Raw genomic sequence first — 25,503 nt, forward strand, 5'->3', positions numbered from 1 at the left:
GCTAGTAAATAAGTAAGTAATACTTTATTTATATTTCACCTTTCTAAACCAATGGTCACAAAGTGCTTCCCACTAAAATACTAAAAACACAACGCTGCAACATACAGGATAAAACAGAAAACACCAACACAATAAAAACAAGATCAAATACAAAGATAATCTTTTAAAAAGAAATAAATGGTACTGATAAAGGAATAACAAAGAATGGCAACCGCATCAATAAACAGGTTGTAGCAGTTGTCAAAGCCACAACATTAAATGCAAACAACGTTTTATTTGCCGTTTTCGACGGATGCATCAGGATTCTAAAGAAAGCGAGCGACTATATGTAACCACCAGAGGGCGTGCAAGTTCCAATTTTCAGTACATGCACGTAGGCGATGGTCGTTCTGGATTTGTGGGTGAAAGCGCCTTGCCAGCGGAAATGCCCGGTGACAGCGGGCAAAGGGAGAGACTGGAACGCTCGACGGTAAATACTTAGCTTTTCTTTGTGTTTTAGCTGTCAAGGAGACGTAATTTCCAATATTCACTATTCGAGTATACGTGTGATGTATGTTAGTTAAAATGAGATTAGTGATTCCAAAAATGTTCGGCAGCCGGACGAAATTCCTTCACTTTCATGACTGAGACGTGTTCCTGTATTTAGCCTACATCATTGAATAGGCAATAGCCTATAGCCTACTACAAGGCTTGTATTTTTTATCTCGGCAGTGTTTAGGCCTATTGCATAGTTTCTTTTTTCTGATGGTCTATTCGTGCGTATTTTGTATTACGGAAAGTACAGTCAACGATATTTAGAGATACGTAGAGATACGTAGAGATACGTAGAGATATGTAGAGATACCTACATACAATGCGGTTTCCTGATTGACTTGGTTAAGCTACCGTCGTTGCTCGGGTAACGGAGGGAAATGTCTTTTTGTAGATGTAAATGTATGGACCTCTAAAACGAAACTTTTGCATAGCCAACTTGATTTTTCTATTGGATTTACAGTATCGAGGCTTGTTAGTATGTAGGCTACGTTGGCATGTAGGCGTGGCAAATCTTTGCATTCGGGTATGACCATCTAATATGACAATACAAGTACACACAAATGAAGATGTAAGTCGCGCCCCTCAACGAGCATGAATTGCCGTATTTTAATTTGATTTAAATCTAATTCATATTTGTCTATTTTGTAGATATCGACATAACTAATTGTCTGCAATTTTCTAATACAGTATAATGCATGTCAACCCCCACTTTCTGTAGGCTACATGAGTATTTATGACTGTGTGTAGGGATGAGGGGAACGTGTACTTGGGTAAATTCTATTGTGAGTCTGTTACAGGTTGCTGTTATGATGTGCATGCAGGGGGCGCTATGTATCCTCCAACTGACTGATCTGGGCTGGTCTGCAGTTCCCAAAGAACGGTATTTTGTCTTGCTAATTATTTTCCATGTAGCTACTTCATCACTTAACCAGTGTAAGTGGGGATGTTTAGTAAGAGAACGCTTAACTCAAAGACCAACTGCTTACAGTAGATTAATTTATTTATTGTGTTACATTGTTTTGGCTACTAAATCATTTTAATTCGTGCTATACAGTACATTTATATTATTTCCAATCTTTTCATTATAATTTATGAATTTCAGCAGTTATGTGTTTTTGCACTTTACATAACAGCTCTTGTTCGTCTAAGGCAGGGACACTGAAACTATGTCCTGGGGGCCCAACTTAGCCCACCAAGCTCTTGGGTTGGCCTACAAATTAAAAAAAAAAAAAAATCTTGATTTGGGTCTGTACTAGCTACACAATTTTAGAATAGTAATCAAAATATCTTGTAAAATTGCAGACTTTCAGCTTTTATTAAAGATCATTTTTGTTCGGCCATATAGAAATTACAGAAATTTTATTCAGTGTCTCATGTTGAGTCCTTCATTGCCATTTGTTAACAAGGATGCGCTCATATTTCCTCACAAGAAAGGAAAGTTTGGCAAGTTCTTAACTTCTTCTTCTAGCTCCTAGAAGGAACATTTAATGGGTTGGGATGTTCTTAAAGGAGGCAGACCTCGATTGATTTCTGGGTCAGGAGCAAGTAAAAGATAAAAGCGAATGGAATAAGCCCTATGTTTCATCAAAAACAAAGGAACTGAAGTCTACCCAATCAGTTATCAGTCACCCCTTGTTCTTGTTAATTCCATTGGCCATCTCTCTGAGGGAAACATGTGGGTTAAACAGTACCCTATATACTGTATATCACTTTCTTGTACGTCGCTCTGGATAAGAGCGTCTGCCAAATGCCATTAATGTAATGTAATGTATTATAATGGACATCTTCATTTAGGACAGTTGAAGTTAGGTGTGATCATTGAATCCGACGTGGCACACTTGTATGAGTCCTTCATTCGAAAAGAATGAAGGACTTTTTCAGAGAAATTTCTGGGAAGAATATGCAAATGTTCTTGCATGAGGCCCATTGTCTTGCTGTGGGATGATGTACTGTTCAGTGAGTTTGGAGCCATTTGGTTGAACTTGAGCACTTAAGATGCTTCTGTACACGTCAGAATAGATCTGTTTGTGAAAACTTCTGTGGAGAATAGTCACTGACACATCCGCGCCTACCTCCTGAAGAATGTTTCAGTTCTGTTGGTAGTTTTCACCGGTATATGGGGTTTTTTCTTAATTATAGTGATAATTCTGCGGTCATCAACTGTAGAAGTCTTCCTTAGCCTACCAGTCCCTTCTGATTGCTGAGTTCCCCAGTGCTCTCTTTCTTCTTAGTGATGTTCAACAGTTTATTTTGATATGCCTATTGTTTGGCCTTCGTCTCCAACTGTTTTCTTTTTCTTATTTTTCAGTCTCATAATAGCTTCCTTGACTTTCATTGGCACAACTCTGGTCCTCATGTTTACAAACACCAATATCAGACTCCAAAGGCAATCAGTCAAGACTGATGATCAAGACTAGGTACTGATTGCTCTCTTATACCTGCACTAAGGAAGCGATTGAACATACCTGTGAAGCCATTTGTTCCGAATGTTATGGCACTCTGAAATGGGGGTACCATGTATGAAAAGTTCTATCATTTCTACAGGGTGAAACCAAAATTAATAAAATGTATACTCTTGAATAGAAGATGAAATTCTACACATTAACCATGTGTATTGTTTGATTGCCAATCTAAAATTGTGGAGTACAGAGTCAAATCAAGAAAAAATATGTTTTTGTCCTAACACTTATGGAGTGCACTGTACAGTAGTGAGAATTTAGGCAAGATTGCTTAAAAAAAGAAAAAAAAAGCCTTGTGCAAAGGTTTGGTACTTTGTAACTCAACTATTACAACTTGTAAATGCTTCCTGTCGCAAGCTAAGAGTCTTTCAATTCTTGCTTTTGGAATTTTTCCCCATTATTCCTGGTAGGACACTTCTAGCTCAGAGATATTCTTCAGCCTTGCATGTACAGCATGTTTGAGATCTCTCCTCAGATTTTCAATAATATTCAAGTCAGGGGACTGTGGTGGTCATTCCAAAACCTTTATTTGTCTTTCCTGGAGGTACTTCATGGTTGATTTTGAGGTATGCTTTGGATAATTGTCTTGCTGGAAAACTCAACCTCTCTTCAACTTCAATGTCTGTACTGACCTTAGCCTCTGGATATTTGGTGGAATCCATTCTTCCCTCCACTCGCACAATATTTCCTGTGCCCCCAGCTGCCACACAAACCCAAAGCATAATGGATCCACCTCCATGCTTCACAGTTGGCAAGGTGTTCTTCTCTATAAAGGCTTCACCCTTTTTTTTCCAAACATACTTTTGATGGTATGTTTGGAGGGCATTTCTAACCAGGTCTCGGGCCATTATATCTGAAATCTTTTTCTCCAGACCTTGCCTTGACTTCAGCTGTTCCATTTATCTTCCATTTTCTAATAATGTTTCTGACTGTGGAAATAGGTAGTTTGAAAGAGTGAGAGTTGAGAGAGTTTGAGAGAGTTTTTATAGCATTCTCCTTCTTGGTGGAAATGAACCATCTTCATTCTGACATCCTTGGACAACTGTTTAGAGGAATCCATGGTTGTTAACACCAGGCAGAACAGCCACTACAGTTTGATCATTTAGAAGGCTTGGATTTACTTCAGAGTTTAGCCCTGGAATTATACTCACCTGACTCATTGAAGCCCTAACAAGTAAATCACCTGGGTCTGGGCCTTGGTAATCATCTTTTTAAAAGTAACAAAGAATAATCCAAAAGGGATTTTTTCAGAGGGCCCTTTTCCTTTTTTAAGTAATTTCTAAACAGTAAAAGCAATCTTGTTTTTAAATGTGAAGAAAGGTCTCATGTTTAAGTCTGTACCATTTAGAGTTCAGGTTTGCTTTTGATCACATACAGATTCATTGGAACAGACATTTCAACCTGGCGTGCCCAAATATTTGCACCCCACTGTATATACCCACTTTTGCATCTGGGAATTGTAAAATTCTGGGTCACTGCTGGGTCAGTGTTTTAGCTCACTAAGATAATTACCTTACTTGCTGTCTTATATTAAATGACAGAGCTGGTCCAAACCCTGCTGCAGCCCTAACAAGCAGATCAATCAAGGCTGTGCAGCATCTACTCTAAATTATAAGCAACTGCATGTTCCCAACTATTGTCATTTGCTTTAAATGAAATGGCCATGTAAAGAGGTCCATCCACGAGGCCACTGCCAATCAATCTTCATTAAAGGTCAATGGTATTACCTGGTAAAATGCCCTTTGTGCCCTCATTGGGCAAAAGGTAGATATTTGATAAGAGAATTTGATTCGTTTTACATTTATGAGATAAATAGATTTATTACTATTCATCAGTAAATAGTACTTCATATGTAACAATAATATTAATAGTAGCACACAGTAAAATGTTCAATGTTAAATCAACTTTTACAGAGTACATATGATCCCTATATTTGACTGATCTGTACTCTGTGAGAGTTAAATCAACACTGGACATTTTACTATTTACTATTTCCAATATTATTGTTACACAAGTAATAGCCAACTACAGATAAGTAGTACTAAAATAAATATCTGGTAGTAGTACTGATCTTTGCACCTTTTGGATTACAAGTCGCTGTAAGTAAGAGTGTCTGCTAAATGTCAGTAAAACACCTGCTAAATTCTAGTAGTAATAGCACTGATTTTAGTAGATGTGGTCATCTCCTTAAAGAGAAGTACCAGTAGTCACGCATGTTTGTACCTGGCTGTCACAATTTATTTATTTACTTATTTTGTGTATTATTTAATTCCTATAAACAGGTTACCTGGAACTGCATTTTATCTCTGAACGCTTTAACTTTACATGGCTGTGGGGTCTGTATGGGGCTACACTGCACAAGCCCAGACGCGCGCGCTCTTCTCGAAGCTACTACCATCCCCTGCTGCTCACCCCTTCTCATTTCCAGATCAGTTTCTTGTTATGACATTTTGGTAAAAGACTGCCAAAAAGGTCTCTCACCTCGCCGCTAAATTCAAAATAATGAATGCGATTTTCTCCCCCCTCTCCACGGTGAAAGGAGGCCAACAATTTAGCAATTTCTGCAGCTTGTGTCATGCTTCATGACTAATTCCCATATTTAAATGTGAACGGGCAAAGCTGGGCTATTTGACTGCAGCCAAGCGCGCTTTATCAGGTCAGAAAGCTTTCAATAGTGCGAGGGTAGGAGGTGGTTAGAATTGTTTAACTGTGCAAAATTTAATCAAACGAGAATTTTTTAAAACCGCCGAAGTTCGGCTTATTCTGCGAAAGACTTACAGACTGTTTGCAAGTGTAACTTTTCTTTACGGCTTGGCCATATTATTCCACCCTCTGTCATTATATCACTTACAAAGGTTAACACTTGAAAGAGCAGTTTCAAGTCAGCGCAGTTCATTATTTATTGACCCTTGACACTGCAGGTGCAGACTCACATAGCTGGAAATTGCTTCTCCTTTCACTGTTTCTTTATTGCTAAATAAAAAAATTCAGCAATAGCTGTTATGGATAAAACACATGAGCACATGATTAATAAAGAAATTTGTTGAATTCTCTGTAGTCACTGCATGTTTCAATATAAAATGTAAATGTCTCCGTTGATGAGTAGCTACATGATGACAGTGTTGTACTCATATTATATATGTTATATGTTATATATGCCTATTGGACGACAGTGAGTTGGAGCATGGGTTTTTAGTTAAATGTAAAATTTAAAAAGGATACGTTGTCTTTCTATAGCAAAACTCAAGTTAAATGGACTTATACGGCGGTTTGGCGGCTGAGGAGAGTTGATGCTTACAAGGTCATGATCGATGACTGTGCTGTCGGGATAGATTTCCTGACTGGATGCGTCGCCACAATCGAGGCTGTATCTATAGTCGTTGACCCCGGTGTGTCCGCGTGCTCCCCTAAAACCTTGTCCCCGTGAGACACCGAGCGAAGGGTCCTGTCTCTTAAGGCTGCATTTAAAAAAATCTGTGAAATGTTAAGTACGTCATTAACCATTTCAAAACTGGATTTAATTTGCTTCCGTAAACTTCTGGTTATCTTATCTGGTGTCCAGATTACATTTCTAACCAGAAACAAGCTATACGATTCAAATGTTTATTTCAGTGAGAAAAATCCAGCCATGTAATTTTGAAGAGGGCAAAATGTTGGATGAGTTAAAATAGACTGATTAAAAATACCTGTTTTTGTGAATATTTATATTTGTATGTGATCGTTAGCAATTACATAATAAGGGAGGGTGTTCACATTGACTATGCACTATTTTTACGTTTTTTAGAGCCATTTTGGTTACATGTAGCTATACAGATTCTAAGGTTTTGGAAAGTCAACTACATACAGGAGATATTTTTTCTTTCTTTTTTTCCTGTTTTGTGCGTTTAATTATTCAGAGGGGGAGGTAGAGGAACAAGAAATCAACAAGTTGTTTTCCGTCAACAGCACTAAACATGTGTAAAGCTGTTCACTTTTATGTTCACAATTTCATATTTGAGTACATGTCAATGTACTTATATGAATTTAAATTGTATAAAGCATAACAAATACGTTTGATTCGTCACAGGAAAACGGAAGAAAAAACTGCCCGCAGCACCTTCTAATACATTCTCCCACATTTGCATTTAAATACCATGTTGTTTAAAGATGTTTAAAAAATTTCCTTAAACTTTATAAGCTGAACTATTTGTCAGGAGTATTTTATAATTTACTTTGTTGAAATATGTAGTTTAAACTCCCTCCAAGCGTGCAGTGCAGCCGCGATCCACGCGAGTCCTAAGGAGTCTTCATTGAGAAGCCACGTGTCCGTTTCCAAAGCCCTCTCCAACTTAACCACCTCCATTGTACGTCCAACCCACATCGACAGCGTCCCCCACATAAAGGGATTTGCAATTTCAAGATATTCCAGCTTAAATGTTTTTGACAGTTCCCTCGCTTTTGCTTCGGCCTGGTTATTTTAGCTGTGCCAAATGGGTCACCTTGGGTAGCTGTCTGCGCGCAAAGGGCTTTTGCGCGCATTCAGTCTGAATTTTTTCCAACTTTCCTTGACGGGGAAACCAGCTGCTGGTCGTGAAAAGACGGCTTATTAATTGTCCTTTGTCATGCAGAATTGCTTGATTTCTAAAGAAACTTACAAAGGCTCTTTTTCAGGATTCAAGTATTTTGTTTCGTGCGCATTTTCAACCCATCGAATCAGCTGCAACGCCGCACCGTCTACCAGACTCAGGTACTGACGGCCTGCTCCTTTTGTCTGCTTTTAATGCTCTTGTAAATCGGGCAGACTGATTTGTTACAAGCTGCTCTTTTAATCTGATAGATAAGAGACATGTCTAAGAAAAGCCTTAAATGAAAAATTAGTTGGAATAAAGACAACGGCGAGTCTGCTAGATGGGCGCCTGTTGACTCAAGCGGCCCTCGAGCGCCCGGGAAGCCCTCTCAGCAGCCCGTCAAGGTCACATCAACAATCCGCTTTTCTTCTCTTAAAAAGACACTGTAGCCTTTTTTACTTCAATGAATTGATCGGCACAAAATTAAGAATAAATAAATTGAGCATTTTGAGCACCAGGCTTATAAGCTCCCCCAGGGCGCAAACCCCAAGCTATTGAATGGATAAAGGACGCTTTGCAGAGGACGCACAGAGCAAAATGGGGCTCTATGGTGCAATTAACAAAATGGTCTAATCCTATATCTTAACAAATGCAAATATTTGAGTTTTGTTAAAATGTTTAAGTGAACAATTAAATGAAAGTTTACAAGGCCAACTTCTCAGCCCGACGGCACAGTATCTGGAATAATTTAGTAAATGTCCAATCCTCTAAGGACCCTTTGTTACGACGGAAGGCTGAGTATAAGTTGGCAGAGAAGTAAATGCCATTTAAATCCTATTTCAATAAATTAAATGTAGTTTGAGAACGCATTATGAGCAAAAGGAGCAGTGTGTCGCGCGCCGTTTAGTGATGGAGCAGAACTTGTTTACAGTAGGTTAGAGACAGCCTCAGCCAGGCGTGCCATTTGGGAATTTGTTTTCTTTCATTCTAATATTGTTCAAACGGGATATATTTGCCCAAATATTTTTTACAACATTTATAGCCTATTTTTATTCTAGGTTCCAAGCAGTGTGTTGCTTTAATCAACTGAATAACTGAGTTATTGACTTTTTTACGCAATGCAGTTGTATTTATACCAGTGTATGCCCGTCTCATCTTTCTCAATAACGAAAGAATTGTGGCTCAATCCAGGTGCGCAACCGCTTAAGATGTTTGATGAAAGAACGCATTAACTGATTCGAAAACCTATTTATTCATTGATTAACTCCTTCTTTCACTCACTAATACACTCGACAGGTTTTATTAACTCCCAAGCACGAGACTGCTGCCGTGGCACGAATGCGTGAAAAGTGAAGCCCATACAGGTCTTTGGAGCTCCGAGGGGTCCTGCGCCAGGGGAAAGCTCTGGCTTTATGAAACTTCCCAAGGGAGAAGGCTCAGTTGACCCGCGTGAATGCCACTCGGTGGACTTCTTGAAAGAGATTCACGAGTTCGTGCCATTTGTGTTAGAACCAAAACTATGTTTACTTCCTTAAAGATCCTGTCGCTGTGGCACACCCTCCAGATAATCCTAATAGTCAAGGTGTCGACTACAGTTAGACTAGGTTACAGACCGGAAGATTCCCAATTTAGACTATGGGCTTTTAAAAGTATAATACTTTATATGTGTAATTTAAAGAAAGTTGGTTGATTAATACAGGCTTAGGTATCACGGTTAGAGTGTTGTATTAGTGACTAACCATATTTTCAGTATGCGTGCAAACTGTAAAGTAGAAACAAAGTGCAGCTGCATGTCTATCTCATTCTTCAACACAGATATATTCCTATATTGGTAAGTAACTAGAGGTTGCATGAAACTGTGAAACGCTCTTATAAACAATATCAGTTTGGTACAGAACGCAATTTGAGTGTTTTCTGTTTGTAAGCTGATTGTAGTGTGGATTTTTTTAATATGTATTCTGTGTTTGAGAAAAAATAAAATTGATTCATTTTAAATAAATGTTGTGATATTTACTATCCACGGCGCAATTGCCGAATACACCACTAAACCAAAGACTTGAATATCGCTAGTGGTCTTGAAACCTCTTCTAGTGTTTGGGCCCAAGATTGATCTTCAGTGAAATGAAAAATACAGGTGATATGGTATCCCTTAGCAAACTAAATAAGAGAACACATGTCACCAGACAGTATTCAGCTCCATACATTAATGAGAACGTGCAAAAACAAATGCTTTTACTCAAGAAAGAAATCAACCTATAAATTGGGTACATTAAATCAGAATGCGCTTATAGCCTATATAAAACTCACCAACAACGTATAATTTCATTATATGGAAATATATGTGCATGTTCTCTGATCATTTCAACTCATGATTTCTAGATAAAATGGAAAAGTCAACCCAGTCTGCTTTCTCTGTTATTTTACTTTGTTTGCCGTTGTTTTGTATATTCCTCCTAAGTAATTACTTGTGTTGCTACGGTCTATCCCATTTTAAGTCTATAAAAAGAAATATGAAAATAATCTTTAACATTTTTACTCTAATTACTCTAAAAGGCCATAGGCTATTCAAAATGCAAACGTATTTGGAGTGGGCTATATGGAAAGTAGAATCTGTTCTACATGTGGCTGTCGAAATTCTGTTGTAAATGCTTTTTTCTGTTCGATGTTTGAGGTGTGCGTATGCGCGCGGGTGGTGTTGTTTGCGCGTGCGCTTGTGTATTTGTGATGCGCAAAATGGTTACCCATTTGACATGGAAATAGTCTTCGTAACTAAGAAATGATTTATTTAAGTATCATTGCTTTTTAAATAAATAAATATATGCAATTACACTGACAATACAATAAGAGAACCGTTCCATGTACGTAACATCGTAAGAAAACATTGTTAGACGTTTCCAAACACATTTCGTAGTTCAGTTCCGTTCCCATCCAAGTCGACGGTAATAAAGCTAAACAGTATTCACCATTGATACAAAATACTTAACTATTATTTATTTTCCAAAAATAGATATCACTAACAAATGTGCTATTTATATGAGTAATTTCTGATATTTATTATACAAATATCAAACCGCTTTCAGCGATTATATTGAATTTGGATAGGCAACTCTTGGTTGAGATTGATCGTTTTCAGAAAAACTACAAACTTACAGCATGTACTCAATTATGCAATAATACAGGGGTTTACAAACTCCCAGTGAATATATATTTTTCTGTATTTACAGATGACAGAGTACGAAGTATGTACAGTTAACTTTTTGGCTGCGTTCAGAATCCAACAGGTGGCACGACAGTCTCTGGGGTATTTGAAAGTTTACGGGGTGACAGACAGCTCTGCGTCTTCTTTCCCTGACGATGAAGGAGACATAGGTAGGTCGTCTTCTTCCTCGGAACACCTCGCGGATGACAGAGAGGAACACTTACAACTGTGAGAACCCGTCCGGTGCGAGCCATTCTTCCCCTCTTTCTTGTGCTTGACTCTGCGATTCTGGAACCAGATCTTGACCTGCTTTTCGGAGAGGTTCAGATACGTGGCAATCTCTATGCGCCTCAGTCTGGAGAGGTACATGTTGGAAGTGAACTCCCTCTCTAGTTCCAGGAGCTGAGTGCTGGTGAAGGCTGTACGCATGCGCTTACTGCTCTGGAGTTGACTGCTGTTGCTCTCTGAAAATGAAAAGTGCACACCAATAAGTAATCATGTCACATGAATGAAAAGCTAAATTAATTATATCGCTATTCAAAAAAGGCATTCTAGTTTAATTAAATGTTAGAAATATCCAAAATCCTCTCAATAATATTGCCATGGCCATGCTAAACAAGTAGATCCCAACAGGGACACTGCGGAGTAAATGCATACTTCCTGAAGTCAAAAGTTAGTTGAATATGAGAGTTACTTACCAATGGAGATGCAGTGGAACTGGCGTGGATCCGGCACTGGGTATGTAGCTTGGTATATCCCAGGGCCGTGGTTGAGGTTGACACTAGTTGAGGACGTGTGCTGCCTCGCCAGTGCAGAATGACAGTACTGGGAACCAAAGGCAGGGAAGGACGCCTTGAGGAGCGGAATCGTCGGGGGTGATGGGTGTAGTTGTGATGCGGTCACGCAAAGCGGGCAGAAGCACAGCAAGCCCGACTTCCTGGAATGGCAGGACCCCGGAGAAAGCCCGTGGAGCGGGTGCGATGGATGTACGGCATACGGAAATAAAGGTGGATTGTTTTCATTTCCTTTATCACTTGCCTCCCTCAAAATCAACGAATCCACAAGAAATGACCTCGGCATTTTTGTGTGCAAAAGCTTCTCTCTTCACAAACTTAGTTGTTTTGTGTTTGTGCTCTCTCTCTCTCTCTCTGTCTCTCTCTGTGTCTCTCTGTCTCTCGCTCTCTTTTCCTGATGTGTAGTTCGCGTGGCTGGACAGCGGAGTGGTGCTGAAGGAGAGTGTTGCAGTTTAAATAGTGTGGACCCGGTTCCTCCATGTGACAGTTACGTTGGGAGCGCCTGAGAGCCCTCAATAGGGTTTTGTGCCTTTTCTCTCGGTATTCACACTGCACGCTTCCCTATTATTTCACTTGTTAACTAAATGAACTGCATAATGTAGTCTATTCTTGTCAACCCCACCCACGCTGAAAAAGGCGGCACTGTCCCCTCCCATTTAGCTTAAGGATAATAAAATAAATAAATGATAATAATAATAATAATAATAATAATAATAATAATAACAGAAACCTTCATTTCTGCTAATACCATAGCTTCTGCTGCTACTACTACTACTATTGCTAACTACAATTAATACTGCTTCGACTAACTGCGTCTGCTGCTGCTACTACTAAAAGAAGAAGAAAAATAATCATGGTCTCATAGAGGCAATTAGTTATGTTTAATTTTGTAATTACAATGAATAGCCTACACATATCGCATATCACTACGCTATATGTACTAATTGTACATACACATCCACAAGTACAGCCTTCATTAGATTACATAAGTTATGGTATCACGGTGCTTGTGCAGACTCCGTCCCCTGCCCCCCTTTACTGTTCCCTTTTACATTATCCAGTATTTTCACATTTATTTACTGAAATATTCGATTCATTGTAGGCTATCTAAAATATTATCATATTATATTATACATTATTATATATTATTAACCTCAAATATAGATTCAACTCAAATATAGATTCACTTCAAATATAGATACCACAAATGGTAATTAATAGATCGTAATACGATTCTTCGCAGAACTCTTATTCAAAGAAGCACGTAATGTTTTTGTTTGTTAGTGATTTATAATAGAATTTTCTGTGAAACTCCACTTGCATTTTTTGTAAATAATAATAACTTTACATAGCTTTATTTCGTGTGTGTGTGTGTGTCTAACGTGTGAATGTGTTTTTTGTGCCTATTTTGTGTTGCCAATGTATCACTTTTAGTCACTGAAAAGACAAGTCACAGCCTCCAGGCAATGCGGTTAAAACCAGTGATTAATTCCTGAGCGCGGGCCCCCGCGGGGTCCGGGGAAGCATATATAAAAATAACCAGGTTTTCACTCGCAGGACCTTATTGAATGTCATTGTAGAGAGTTTTCAATGCGAGAGAAAGAGGCTCGAATTAAAGTGTGTGACAGCGGCGGATAGGCGCACACAAAGGAGACTCTGTCACAGAGAGGCCGAATGCGTGGCGTTTGAAAGCCCCCTCCTCGCTATGATTGAATTAAGTAATAGGAAAACATTTTCTTTCACTTTAGGACCGCTAAACAACACCTTCAAAGCGACTGGGACCATTAATGTGCGAGTAAACACTGGAATGCGGTTTTGATACCCCCACCCCCTCCCTTACTCCGATGCTTTTATCTAGTTTCTGAATAATTTCAAAAGATTTTTTTTTTTTTACTTTACAGACGATTTAGCTCCAGAATTTTCTTCTTGTTTGGGGTTCTGCCATTTAGAATCAGTGCTTTTCACGACTAGCTCTAAAACTTTGCTATGTGTTTCTTATTATTATTATTATTATTATTATTATTATTATTATTAGCCTATTATTATTGTATCTCTTTTATTCGTGTTCGTTGTCTCTGCACATGGTCCACATTTTCCGCACAAATTAGCCTACTCTTTCTATTTTGTGTTTGTGCAGGCCTGGATGTCTCCGAAATTGTATATTACGATTCATTTCGGACGCAGGCTATGCGGGGTGGAAACGTTGGATTGGAAAATCATATTGTCATTGTTATAGGCCTACGTTTTGTATTAAAGTTGTACTTGTACTTTAAATATAAATTAAGCCTACTACTAAGCCTACACTATTAAAAAATAATAATAATAATAAAAACATGTCAAATTACGATAATATCTTAATGCAAATTCGATTTGCATCGCTCCGTTTACGGAGTCAAGAAACCAACAGGGAATTCACCAGGTATGGTGTTCACTGTCATTATCTGCATGAACACACAGTTTTCGGTTGGTTCTACTCCCTAGTTATAATGAAATATTAAAACTGAAATAAATTAAGCTGTGTTATTTCTGTAACTAATCTTGTTGTTTTGTGATATTTTGTTTTATTATAACCTAGTGATCTTGCTGTCTGACTTCACTCATATAATACACTCTTGTGTATTCCTGCTATTTTGGTTAATTCTGACATTCTTTCCCCGTGTTTCCCGACAGTTAGGCTAAATAAAAAAACATCTCTCTACCGGCCCTTGTGCGTAACAATTACTAGACCGCCCTGTGATACAGTTTTTTCTCTGTTCAGAACCGAGCCTATCCGTGTAATGGCCAGTGGCTATTTGTTTTATTTTGTAAAATGACAGGAAACTCTGCTCCATGGGAAATACCACTCAACTGGTATAAAGGGTATAATTTGGCCCTAACTTCGCAGTACTATAATAGCCGTTATTTACTGGTCAAATTAGGACCAATTAAACCCTTAAATAATCGCAGGTACAGAGTCACGCGGGCAAGAGCCTGTTATCTGCCCGTGAGTGGGATTAGTCTTTTCACTATCTGGGCTGCCGCGTGCCAGGCGTCGTCCATTAACTAATGGAGGATCCCGCTGTAGCTTCTTAATTTTCGTTTCATTCTAAACGTTAATTACAAAATGGCCTAATGATGTTGTTATAATCTAACAAAGAGTTCATTTGGGGCATTCTTTCTCTATTTACATAGCACCAATTTAAACTAGATTCATTTAATAGACGTGTTAAGGTATGATCCCATAACGGCACAGAAGACAATTTGGTACTGTTTCAAGACAATTTTATCCAATTAAGTCCAATATTTACTTGATGTTAATGGCTGGTCGCAGGCCTAAAAAACTTTCCAGCATTGAGAGCAGCTTGTCTGCTTCATTCAGAGCGTAAATAAACAAAGGGAATGAGCTTCCCAAATGACTGACGTAGTGGGATATGCAGTACATTGGTTTCTTTTGGTTCACCAGTGAATTCAACGCACTTCATATTCCTTGGTTGTCGCCACAGGTGCGGTTAATTCAGTGCATGTAGATGGAGGGAGACGCAGCAAGCTCCGCGGTTCAGGGAAGCTCAGCCTCATTTGTAATCCCAACTGGAGCTCGACAAATAGCTTTGACCTCTGGAAACGATATGAAACGGCCCTCTTGGGGTGAGGGCAGGAAGCGCATGCAGACTGGACCATACTACATAGCGTATATTTATCTCTATATCTAACAACAGACAGACAGATATATACAGAGATAGGCCTAATACACCTTACAAATCTTAAGAATTGTTTTCCGTGAGATATGAAATATTTTGTCTGATTTCCTTTGGGCTGGGGATAGTGGCAGTTGATTCTATTTATGAAATTAAATTCTCTCAATATCTGTATAGGTGGTTGAGTAAACTGTGTGTCCCAGTGGCCACATTGATCTCTTAAAATTACAAGATTGCTAATGTTGTATTGAAATGTAAGATTATGTGTGAAGACTGCCAGTTACTACTGCTCTTCCTTCACACTCTACAGGGTCAGCTGTGAACATGCAATTGCAAATACAGTGGCTTCAGAAAGTATTCAGACCCCTTCACTTTTTGTAGTGTTAATTTTAAACGGATAAAACTGCCCATCATTCTACACTCAATAAGACATAACGACAAAGTGAAAACACATATTGTTTTGTTTTGTTTTTATCAAAAAAAATTTCAAAAACTGAAATCTCTAATTTATTTAAGTATTCAGACCCCCGAATGCAGAAACCCCTTTGGCAGCAATTACAAATTTGAGTCTTCTTGGGTAAGTCTCTACAAACTTTGTACACCTGGATTTGATCAGTTTATCCCATCCTTCCTGGCACATCCTCTCAAGCTCCTTCAGATTGGATAGGAAGCATCTGTGAACTGCCGCCTCCCCACAGATGTTGTATGGGGTCTAAGTCTGGGTTTTGGCGGAGCCACTGAGGGACAGTCAGAGACTTGTCCTGAAGGGTTCTTGTTGTGCTGAAAGGTGAACCGTCACCCCAGTCTGAAGTTGTGTGCACTCTGGAGAAGGTTTTCTTCAAGGACCTCTCTGTATTTGGCTGCATTTGTCCTTCCCTCAAGTCTCCCTGTCCCTGCCACTGAGAAGCACCCCCATAGCATGCTTCACCATAGGGATGGTGTTAGCCAGGTGATGAGCAGTACCTGGTGTTCGCCAGACATAGTGTATGGACTTCTGCCAAAAGAGATCAAAATCCTTTAAATGCCATTTGGCAAATTCCAAGCAGGCTGTCATGTGCCTTTTACCCAAGAGTGGCTTCCATCTAGCCTCTCTACCATACAAAGCAGACTGATGGAGTGCTGCTGATATGGCCATCCTTCCGGCAGGTTCCCCTGTCTCTGCAGAGGACTTCTGAAGCTCTGTTAGAGTGACCAATGGGTTCTTGGTCACCTGCCTGACCAAGGCCCTTCTTGCCCATTTACTCAGTTCGGTGCGTCCTGGTGATTCCAAACTCCTTCCAAAATACAGATGTTAATTAAAGAAGGCTACCCTGGTGTAACTTTATTATTCCCATTTCCCTGTCCCTTTCAAAGTTAGAAATATTTCAAAGTTACAAACAACCTCCATTCCTTATGCATTCATATACTGTCACTCAAAGATTCTACTGTATGTATGTATGTATGTATGTATATATGTTTGAAATTTAGCATTGAAATGTAGAGATTTTTGCAACTTCTTTACATGCCAGTTGTCTGTCAACTATCTATGTATATCTTTGGCATCCTCAGCAGGTTTAATAGCAATGTACATAAAGGCCATATCTGCATTCATTTACAGCACTTCCATTTGCAGTCATTCACTGCACTTCGACAGGGGACAACTTAATGCTGTGTCAGCTAACAATACAAATACACAAATAATCTTTTTACTCTATGACTTCAGAATGACTACAGGATGAATATTACAAATATAGACTCCTTGGATAAAGGCGCTATATAAATGCCTGCCATTTACCATTTACCATTGCAAAGCCCTATGTGTTCATTAGAACATTATTTTTCCTGATCCAGGTACACAGTAAATATTTCTGACTGTCAGTCATGTGGGGCCATTCATTAGAACTTAGTCTGGACTATCAGTTGCTCTTTATTCCACCATCACCACTCAGTTCTGAAACTAGGGCAGCTGGCACTGGTGGGACCTTCCTTTTAATATGGGAATGGTAATCTGATAAACGATATAATCATATAACCTAATAATCTGGATCTGAACTTTGTGTGATTGATTCTAATGCTGGAGACAACCGTGAAGGACTAGAGGCGGTTGGGTGTCGGGGGTGTGCAGCATTTCCATTTTGCGTTTATATGTGGGGTTGAGCTCCAGTTGACAAGGAGCTTGTATCAAATCCTCTCCCAAATCCTAAAGATACTGTGAGTGTATTTTAGGAGGAAATACGTGCACTGTTCTTGAGCCCATCTTCATTCACAAAACCAAATACCATTTATAAGGAAAACTGGCTTTGGGAGGAGTTAAGCACCTTCAGAGGTTTAACATTTTTATTGATATTTTATTTTAGTTTCCAAAAAATTTTTTTCACCATTAAGTACAGATACATGTCTACACCTCACCTCCTATTGATACCTCCTTCAAGTACTATACATCACGTAACACATAATGCTGCACACCCTTTTGTTTCCTTAGCTGAGACAAACAGGGTGACCCAGAATGCTGATACCAGGCCAGTGTTCCCCCTCTTATAAATGATTGTGGTTAGAATTTGTTTGGGTAAACTGCCAAACATTTGTTGATAACAAACTACAGTAAAAGAGCTGTGCAAAAATATATTATGATTTTAATATATTTGTGTATAATATAAGAACTGATTCTAAAGAGAGAGAGAGAGAGAGAGAGAGAGGGAGAGAGGGAGAGAGATTAACACCCACACCCATATATGCATAAGTATATATACACACATTCACATATGTTCCTTACATATCTGGCCGTTAGACTTGGATATGTAACAGGATTTGGGTCCTCTCTGGGGGGTGCTAAAGTGGATTAAATTTTGTCCCGGCTGGACGGGTGCTGTGACTGTCAACGTGACACTGAGGGCCTGTTTTACCCCCCTAATCTTGCCCTTGGGGGACATCATGGCCTGCAGGCCTCTCTGCACTGAGACAATTATACAAAGAGCAGATTATCATTCATATGCTCATCAAAACTGCTTTCAGCCACAGAGGCAACACAGCTGACCCAGCAGAAAAGTTCTAAGAGCGACATGTTAGCAATAAAATGAAAAAGGATTGTCATGAGGCCTTGTGAAATTGAGTGTGATGTTTTCTATCAGCAAGTCAGTTTTTCCCCCAGACTTTTCCAGACAAGTAGTACAAGCCCACCATCTGAAATTAATGTGTCTTTTGCACCAGTTGCATGATCTCTGAGTCCACCATTGCGAAAGTAATTTGTAGTTTATTTACTCTGTTTAAGTTCTTTTTATTCTTATGCTGCCATGTGTACACTGTAACAGCCTCACAAATATATGTAAGGTGGTGAGAATAAGGCCAATTAATTATTCCTGGTCTAGATGTTTTTATGGAATTAGTACCTTTTAGATGGGATTGATCGAATAACTCTCATCATCTCTTTTCTCTATACATATTATGCAAGCCATGGAACAATTCATTATTTGGTACATAAAATGACATCCATGACCATACTGATCAATTGAGGGAAGTGAACAGTGTAAAAGTGTAAAAACTGTACAATATATTTGATGCACTGAAATATACTGGCTTACCTGAACTACAAAATTTACTATGAAATTACAACTACAAAATTTAATTTCAGATTACAATTTCATTTCAGAATATGAAAATCAGTGTGTTTAAATAGCCTCACAGCTGCTTTATTTTCCATATCACATAGGCATCCAAACACAAATGAACCAATATATTGCCTAGATATCAGATGAATACCAAAACTGATTTTTTAAATTGTTTATAAAGGAACCCACTAAAAACATTAACAACATAGCTAATTGTACAATTCAAACTTGAATGATAATGAGGGTAATATACAGTACTGTGCAAAAGTCTTAGGCACCTGTATAACATTCGGTACAGATAAGATTCTTTCAAAAATAATTCAATGAAAGGTCCTAAATAAATGTACTATACATTTGACATTACATTTTAGTAATTTGGCAGAATAGTTAAAAACTGAATCAAATCAATATTTTTTGTGACCACCCTTTGGCGTTAATATATATATAATATATATAATGAAGTCTATGGTGCCTAAGACTTCTGTACAGTTCTGTATATAAAATTCTCAGAACACAAATACATTGAAACGTCCCTGAATATATTGTAAATATATAAAAGATTTTACTATTTGTACCTTTTAGCCTAAAATTCACATAGCACAAATGATGTAAGAACAAATCAATACATTTGCCATTCATATAGTGATTTTTCCTGATAATATCAAAGGCATACTATTCAGGGTATTTAACTTTAAAATATAATAAATAACCATGCTCAGTCATAGTATCTGTGATGTACTGGTGATATACTGATAATCTCTTTCCAAAACCATGCTCCTTTGCCTGTATATTGTATTCTAAGATGTTCTGTTTCTGGGCATGTCCCTATTTTCTGTGTGGGGAGAGGTAGGTGTGGTTGAAAAGCCTGCCAGGTGGGATCAGGTTTCAGCAGAACATTTGTAGCTTGCTAGCTACTGCAATGTGAATAAGTACAGTGAAGCGAAACGACAAGTTGATGTGGTTAGTTCAAAAAACAGTCCAAAAAAATTGGTTCCCAAATCCAGCTGAAGTTTCCAGGAGTCATACTACCATACGGCTGAATGGCTTCAGGAGGTTGGAGGTTAAGCAGGTGTGGGCTTGGTTCGTACTTGGATGTGAGACCTCCTGGGAAAACGAAGTTGCTGGTGGAAGTTCTGTTGGTGGGCCAGTAGGTCAGTAGGTCCTGACTGTAAAGATCCCTTGACACTCATCATAAAGAGTAGGGGGTTGCCCAGACTAAATTCCATACCTGGTTCTCTGGACCTGATACCTAATCATCCCATTATTTAATTGGATAAATAACGGTTCTCTCCCTCTCCACCTCAGCTGATGTATGGTGAGCATTCTGGCACAAAATGGCAGCCATTGCATCACTTTTTGTATGCTACACATGGGTGGGGGGTTGCGGCTAGGTTCCTCCTCATCACTGTAAAGTGATTTGAATATGAGAAAAGCACTATAGATATGCAGGGAATTATTATAATTAAGGAATCAAGGAATTATTGGAATTCTTACAAAATAAATATATCATTATTGACATAAACGCAAAATGACAACATGAAAAATATTGTACTGAACCAACAAAAATCAAACATGCATTCAATAAAAAATACAGTGCAGTCTGTAAGTTTCCTCAACTGTTTCTGAGGGCCAGATTTGTGCCAATGGCAGTCAAAGACGCAATTATGAGCCTGAGAAATAATATAAAAACAGACAGAGACACGGGGCAAATAGGCTTACCAAAATCACCAGTTTGGAACATCATTAAGAAGAAAGTGTTGAACGTGGTGGGGGGTGATATAGTTTGGGCGTGTATGGTTACCACAGGTGCTGGCTAACTTGTCTTCATTGATAATGTAACTGTTGAGAGCAGCACAGAATGAATGCTGAAATGTACAGAAACGTCTTATCTGCTCAAGTTCACTCAAATGCCATTGGATTCTGCTTCATCCCACAGCAAGGCAATGACCCCAAACAATGCTATCTTTCTTCTCAATAATGTTCCCAATTGTTTTTTTCATAAGCCTGTTGTTTGGCCTATGTCTCTGACTTTTTTGATGTAGTTGTCATTATTTCTCAGCCTCAATGGCTTCCTTAACTTTCATTGACACAATTCTTGTCCTCATGTTGACAAATGGCAATAACACCAATCTAAAGCATAGAATCTGAAACTCGATACTGAAAGCTTTCTTATACCCATACAAAGGAAGCAATTGAATACACCTGACTAATCAGAAACAGCTGAGAAGCCAGCTGTCCAATTATTTTGGTCCCCATTTCAAATTCAATGTGCTGGAGTCCAGAGCCAAAAGAACAGAAATTGTACCACTGTCCAAATACTTACGGACTCCACTGTAGATTGCACCAAAATCAAGGTTACATAATTATTGGCACCCCTGACTGGCAAAACAGAAAAATATTTATTGAAATAAATTCAGAATTCACACAGAAATGGTTCTACGACAACAAAATTGATGTTCTGCAATGGCAATCTCATGCGATGGACCTCAAATTGAAACCCTTTGGGTTGAACTGAAGAGGACAGTTTATAATAGCAAACCCAAGAATGAGAAGGATCTTGCTAGAATCTGCATTCCCTATTCCCTCTAAATGTGTTTATGAAGTATATATATATATTACCATCACGGGTGCCAATAATTCTGGAGCCCACTGTATTTAATCTAAAAAATGTGGTCTACAGAGCTAAATCAAGACAAAATATGTGTTAGTCCCATACAATATGGAGGGTACTGTACATAATTTCAGAGTCGATTATACAGAGCTAAAAGTGTGTCAATATCCCAAAACCTTTGCATTTAACTCCACAGCCAATTTGGGAGACCAATGGAAGGTGGTGGATGATACTTCACGTGTGACTTTGGTAAGCAGATCCTGGTCACCCAATCAACACAGGTTGAACCCACCCATTTTTGGGCAACGCCATCAGAAAAAAAATGTGTTCACACCCATGGGGCTTCCTTGGCACCCTTGAAAAAAAAAGACTGCATATAATAAACAACATATGCAATAATCTATACTGTATGTTATGTTCAGACATTTTAGAAAACTACATACTTTTATTTCAATACATTAATGCTCATCTTTCAATGTTAAAATTTGTGTCTGTAAAAACAATTAGTTGTGCAATAATTAGTGTAAATAACAATTTGTGTAAATAAAATAAAATGAACTAAATTGGCAATTCAATTTTACTTAATATAGTTAATCTCAATCTAAGGAACTCTATTGTGTCATTCTATTACTTCCTGTTTCACTAAAATATTAAAATTAAGAAACAAGCGTGCAAAGCTTTATCATGGGAAAAGCCAAAGAACTGTCAATTCAAAAGAGAAAGATGGTAATTGACCTTCACAAGTCTGGTATAAAAAGGGTACAAAATAAGTAATCAACGGTTAAACATACCAAAGGCAATAATTTTTAAAAATGTAAAACATAAGGTATGGTTGCAGACCTGTCAGGAAGAGGATGCAAGTGCAAGGACGATGAGGAAGATGGTGTGGGAGGTCATAAAGAATTGAATATTTAGGCATCTCCATACCAACAAATTCTTTTGAAGGGTGGCATGAAGCAAGTCCTTACTGAGTACCATAAAAAAAAAGGTGTCTGGAGTTTGTCGTCATTGGAATCATGACTGGAAGAGTGCTGTGGTCAGATGGGACCAAAATTGAACTTTTGTGAACTCCTGTATACAATGAGATGCGCCTCAGACCTACTGTAAAATATTGAGGTGGGTCACTGATGTTTTGGGGATGATTTCCTGCTTGTGGTCCATGGGAACTGGCATAATGAATTCAACAAAGCACCATGAAATTTTGGCAGAAAATCTGGTTTCCCCTGTCAGGAAGATGAGATTTGGTCGTAGGTGGATTTTCCAGCAGGACAGTGGCATGCATCAAAATCCACAGAGAAATGGTTAAGTGAAAATTGCATCCATGTTCCCATCACAAACCTGTTGTCGGAACTGAAGAGGACAGTCAATAAGCACAAACCCAAGAATATCAATGATCGTGCAAAGTTCTGCACAGGAAACAGAACTTTCCCATGCAGAACATCCCCCCAAATGTGTTCTCTAACCTTATCAGAAATTTTGGAAAAGATTGACAGCTGTTATCCTTGCCAGGTGTCGTTGCACAAGGTATTAAACCAGGGATGTCAATAATTTGGAGGAAGTGCATTTTTTATTTTATTGATTTTATTTGGTTGATTCCATTGAATCCCTCATAAAGCACACTGTGCGTAATTGCAAGACTTAATTTAATAATTAAAAACTTTTTCTTTCTGAGCCTGAATATTCAGTCTGAATGTTCAAATGCTCAGTACCATGGTCATTTGTTAAGCCATTTATTAAGCCTAATAAACTACTTATGAAGTTATAGATCAAGATGGAACAAAAATCAGGAAAATCTGTGATGTCAAACAGTATTTCACAAAGGACTAGGAGGTCCTGAAAATGTGTATTTCTTGCCTCAGTGTCCCAATGGTCACTTTCAGTCTCTGTACAGAATTGAATTTATAATATGTTAAATCAAAATACATACTGAGGTTCTCATGAAAACGGCATATAACACTCCTCCTCTATGACCACACACTATCCTGCTTCTCCCTTTTCTCACCTCTAACCCTGGAACAGATAACCAAAATCTCTCGCTCTCTCACACACCCACAGGCACAGTCACGTGCAGACATTATTTTGTGTTCTTTTGTTTGCCTGAGTTAATCCCAGCAGTGTAAACTCTTCCCAAGACTCATGCTGCTGGTGGATAAGAAATTCCTCCTTTTTAAAGATCAGTCATTGCAAAGATGCATCAACAAGAATTGTCTCTCTGTGCACTTTGTGCCCGCCTCCCCCACTTCGTGTGACACCCCAGGGGGGTAGCAGAACTACCCAGTTTGTGTCTCTGCGGTGGCGGCGTTCTCTATGTCTTCTTACTGTCTGTGTTTCAGGACTTTCTCCATCAGCGGGCTGTTTGAGGAGCGCGGAGGAGGCTGTGCGGAGAGACCACCCATCCTCTTCAAAACGTCTCTGCTGCCGCGGCCAGAGAGAGGGGCACTCAGAGCCACGGAGTGGCATTGTCCCACCATAGCCCAGGCAGCCACGGAAAGGGTCACGGGTCATGATAATCTTGGGATGAGCCACACCAATCCGCATACATGCATCGCTAATGCGTAAAGTGTAAGTGTGTGTGCGTGCGTGTGTCTGCGTCTGTGTGTCTGTGTGCATGTGTTTGTGTGTGCTTGTGTGTGTGCATCCAGTTTCTGCATCTGGATAATACTGGTATTAGTCTCCACTATTCCCCAGTGTAATAGTGACCTGCGACCTTTCTAAATGGGATGAGTTATTAATTGCAGGTTATATTGGTTAACTTACAGTACAGATGCAGAGGAATACTGAAGCACAACCACCTGGATACTGCCATGGAATGAATGTCCGGATTTTCTGCTTGGACTTTTCATAGATGCCCTGATGTGATCTCAGATTGATCAGTTTATCTGAGTTCAAAATGATCTGTTGAAATGAGCATTGATGGACCAACTGACATGAACTGAGATGGACCCACCAATCCGAGTTAAGAGTGATGCGTTCAATTGCATTTTGGAATATGCAGGAATGGATGTGATCCGGCTCAAATGGATTCACTGATGTGACCCCAGATGTATCCAAAAAAGCTTAGAAAGTCCAGTATACGCTTCTTTAGACTAGATTGCAGTAGCCTAAATGGCACTGGACAGGAAACATACGTATCACTACACATTCTGTACTTCTTTTAGATGTCCTCTGCACCAATTGTATGTTTGTGCTTTTCTTATTAAGAGTAGGCTATGAATGCATTTGTTATGGAACTGATATGTTCAAAATCTTGCCCTTTTTTCTCTGTTTTCAAAGAAAAGCAAAGAAAAGGTTTTGAAAGCACTTGATTTCCCCAAGCTTCATGGTCTGAAGAGGCCGAGAGGCTGTGTAATGTGTCACATTTTGTATGGGTGACTCACTTTTGCCAATTCAGTGGACTTTAAGGCTTTAAAATCACAGGTCAAACCAATGAATTTAATGAACTCCCTTGGACACAATGGGTGAGTCTTGCCATTTGAGCCCCAATAAAGGACTTCAGCCAGGTCACCAAAGTCTTTCAAGGGTTTGTACACAAATGTGACAGAATGCTTAGAATGTGACCACTTCAGTATCCCCATTGACAGGCTGTTCAAAGTGTCAGTGATGGTGACCTCAGTTAAGGTGCACTTTTGTCCCCCTTTCTGTGGAAGATCCTCATTCACACCCAGACACTCTCCAACTGCACAAAAAGTCAAAGAGTGTGAATCACATTTTACCCCATTCTCATTTCTGTCCTTACAAAAGTCACAAGAGATTCTTAAAAAAGCTTGTGGTAATGTACATACAACAGACAAACTATGTGATCTCTCTTTCCTACACTCTTTCAAGCATAGGCACACACATATGCCCTCTCGCCCTCTTTCTTACCATAGGTAACTGTCCCCCCTCTATTCCTTCCACTGTCCCTTTATTTACATTTTCCTGGACCTCTTCTGATCCAGTACGCACTTAAATAACCACTTTGAATAACATCTCAATTAGTATCCTTCCATGCCTATCATTGAATCCTTCTTTACCAAATTCTTACCCTCTTACCCTAGACATGCTTGTTCTGAACTTGCGCTTTTAGTATTTTGCCAATAAGATATAGCCAATGATACCTTG

At 38.9% G+C, this 25,503-nt stretch overlaps 1 protein-coding gene and 1 long non-coding RNA gene across 2 annotated transcripts; one reads left to right on the forward strand and one right to left on the reverse strand.

Annotated features, from left to right (window-relative positions):
• Window positions 1–418: 418 nt before the first annotated feature.
• On the forward strand, window positions 419–24,811 carry LOC133132189 (uncharacterized). The gene is made up of 3 exons (XR_009709088.1): window positions 419–469; window positions 23,736–23,964; window positions 24,162–24,811. It is a non-coding gene; the product is annotated as an uncharacterized LOC133132189 (long non-coding RNA).
• On the reverse strand, window positions 10,434–11,942 carry gsx1 (GS homeobox 1). Its single transcript, XM_061250345.1, has 2 exons — window positions 11,438–11,942; window positions 10,434–11,203 (listed from the first exon to the last, which is right to left on the reverse strand). Exons 1-2 carry the CDS (start codon window positions 11,817–11,819, stop codon window positions 10,854–10,856), a joined length of 732 nt encoding a protein of 243 aa, XP_061106329.1. The 5' UTR covers window positions 11,820–11,942; the 3' UTR covers window positions 10,434–10,853.
• Window positions 24,812–25,503: the final 692 nt, after the last annotated feature.

Source organism: Conger conger, chromosome 7 (genome assembly GCF_963514075.1).
Source record: "Conger conger chromosome 7, fConCon1.1, whole genome shotgun sequence".
NCBI classification, from domain to species: Eukaryota; Metazoa; Chordata; class Actinopteri; order Anguilliformes; family Congridae; genus Conger; species Conger conger.

Bases quoted from the DNA above. Each gene is read 5' to 3' on its own strand.
- gsx1 (XM_061250345.1), bottom strand. From the start codon at position 11,819: ATGCCGAGGTCATTTCTTGTGGATTCGTTGATTTTGAGGGAGGCAAGT. The intron at 11,204-11,437 runs GTAAGTAACTCT...TTTCATTTTCAG, and splicing joins GTTCCACTGCATCTCCATTG to AGAGCAACAGCAGTCAACTC.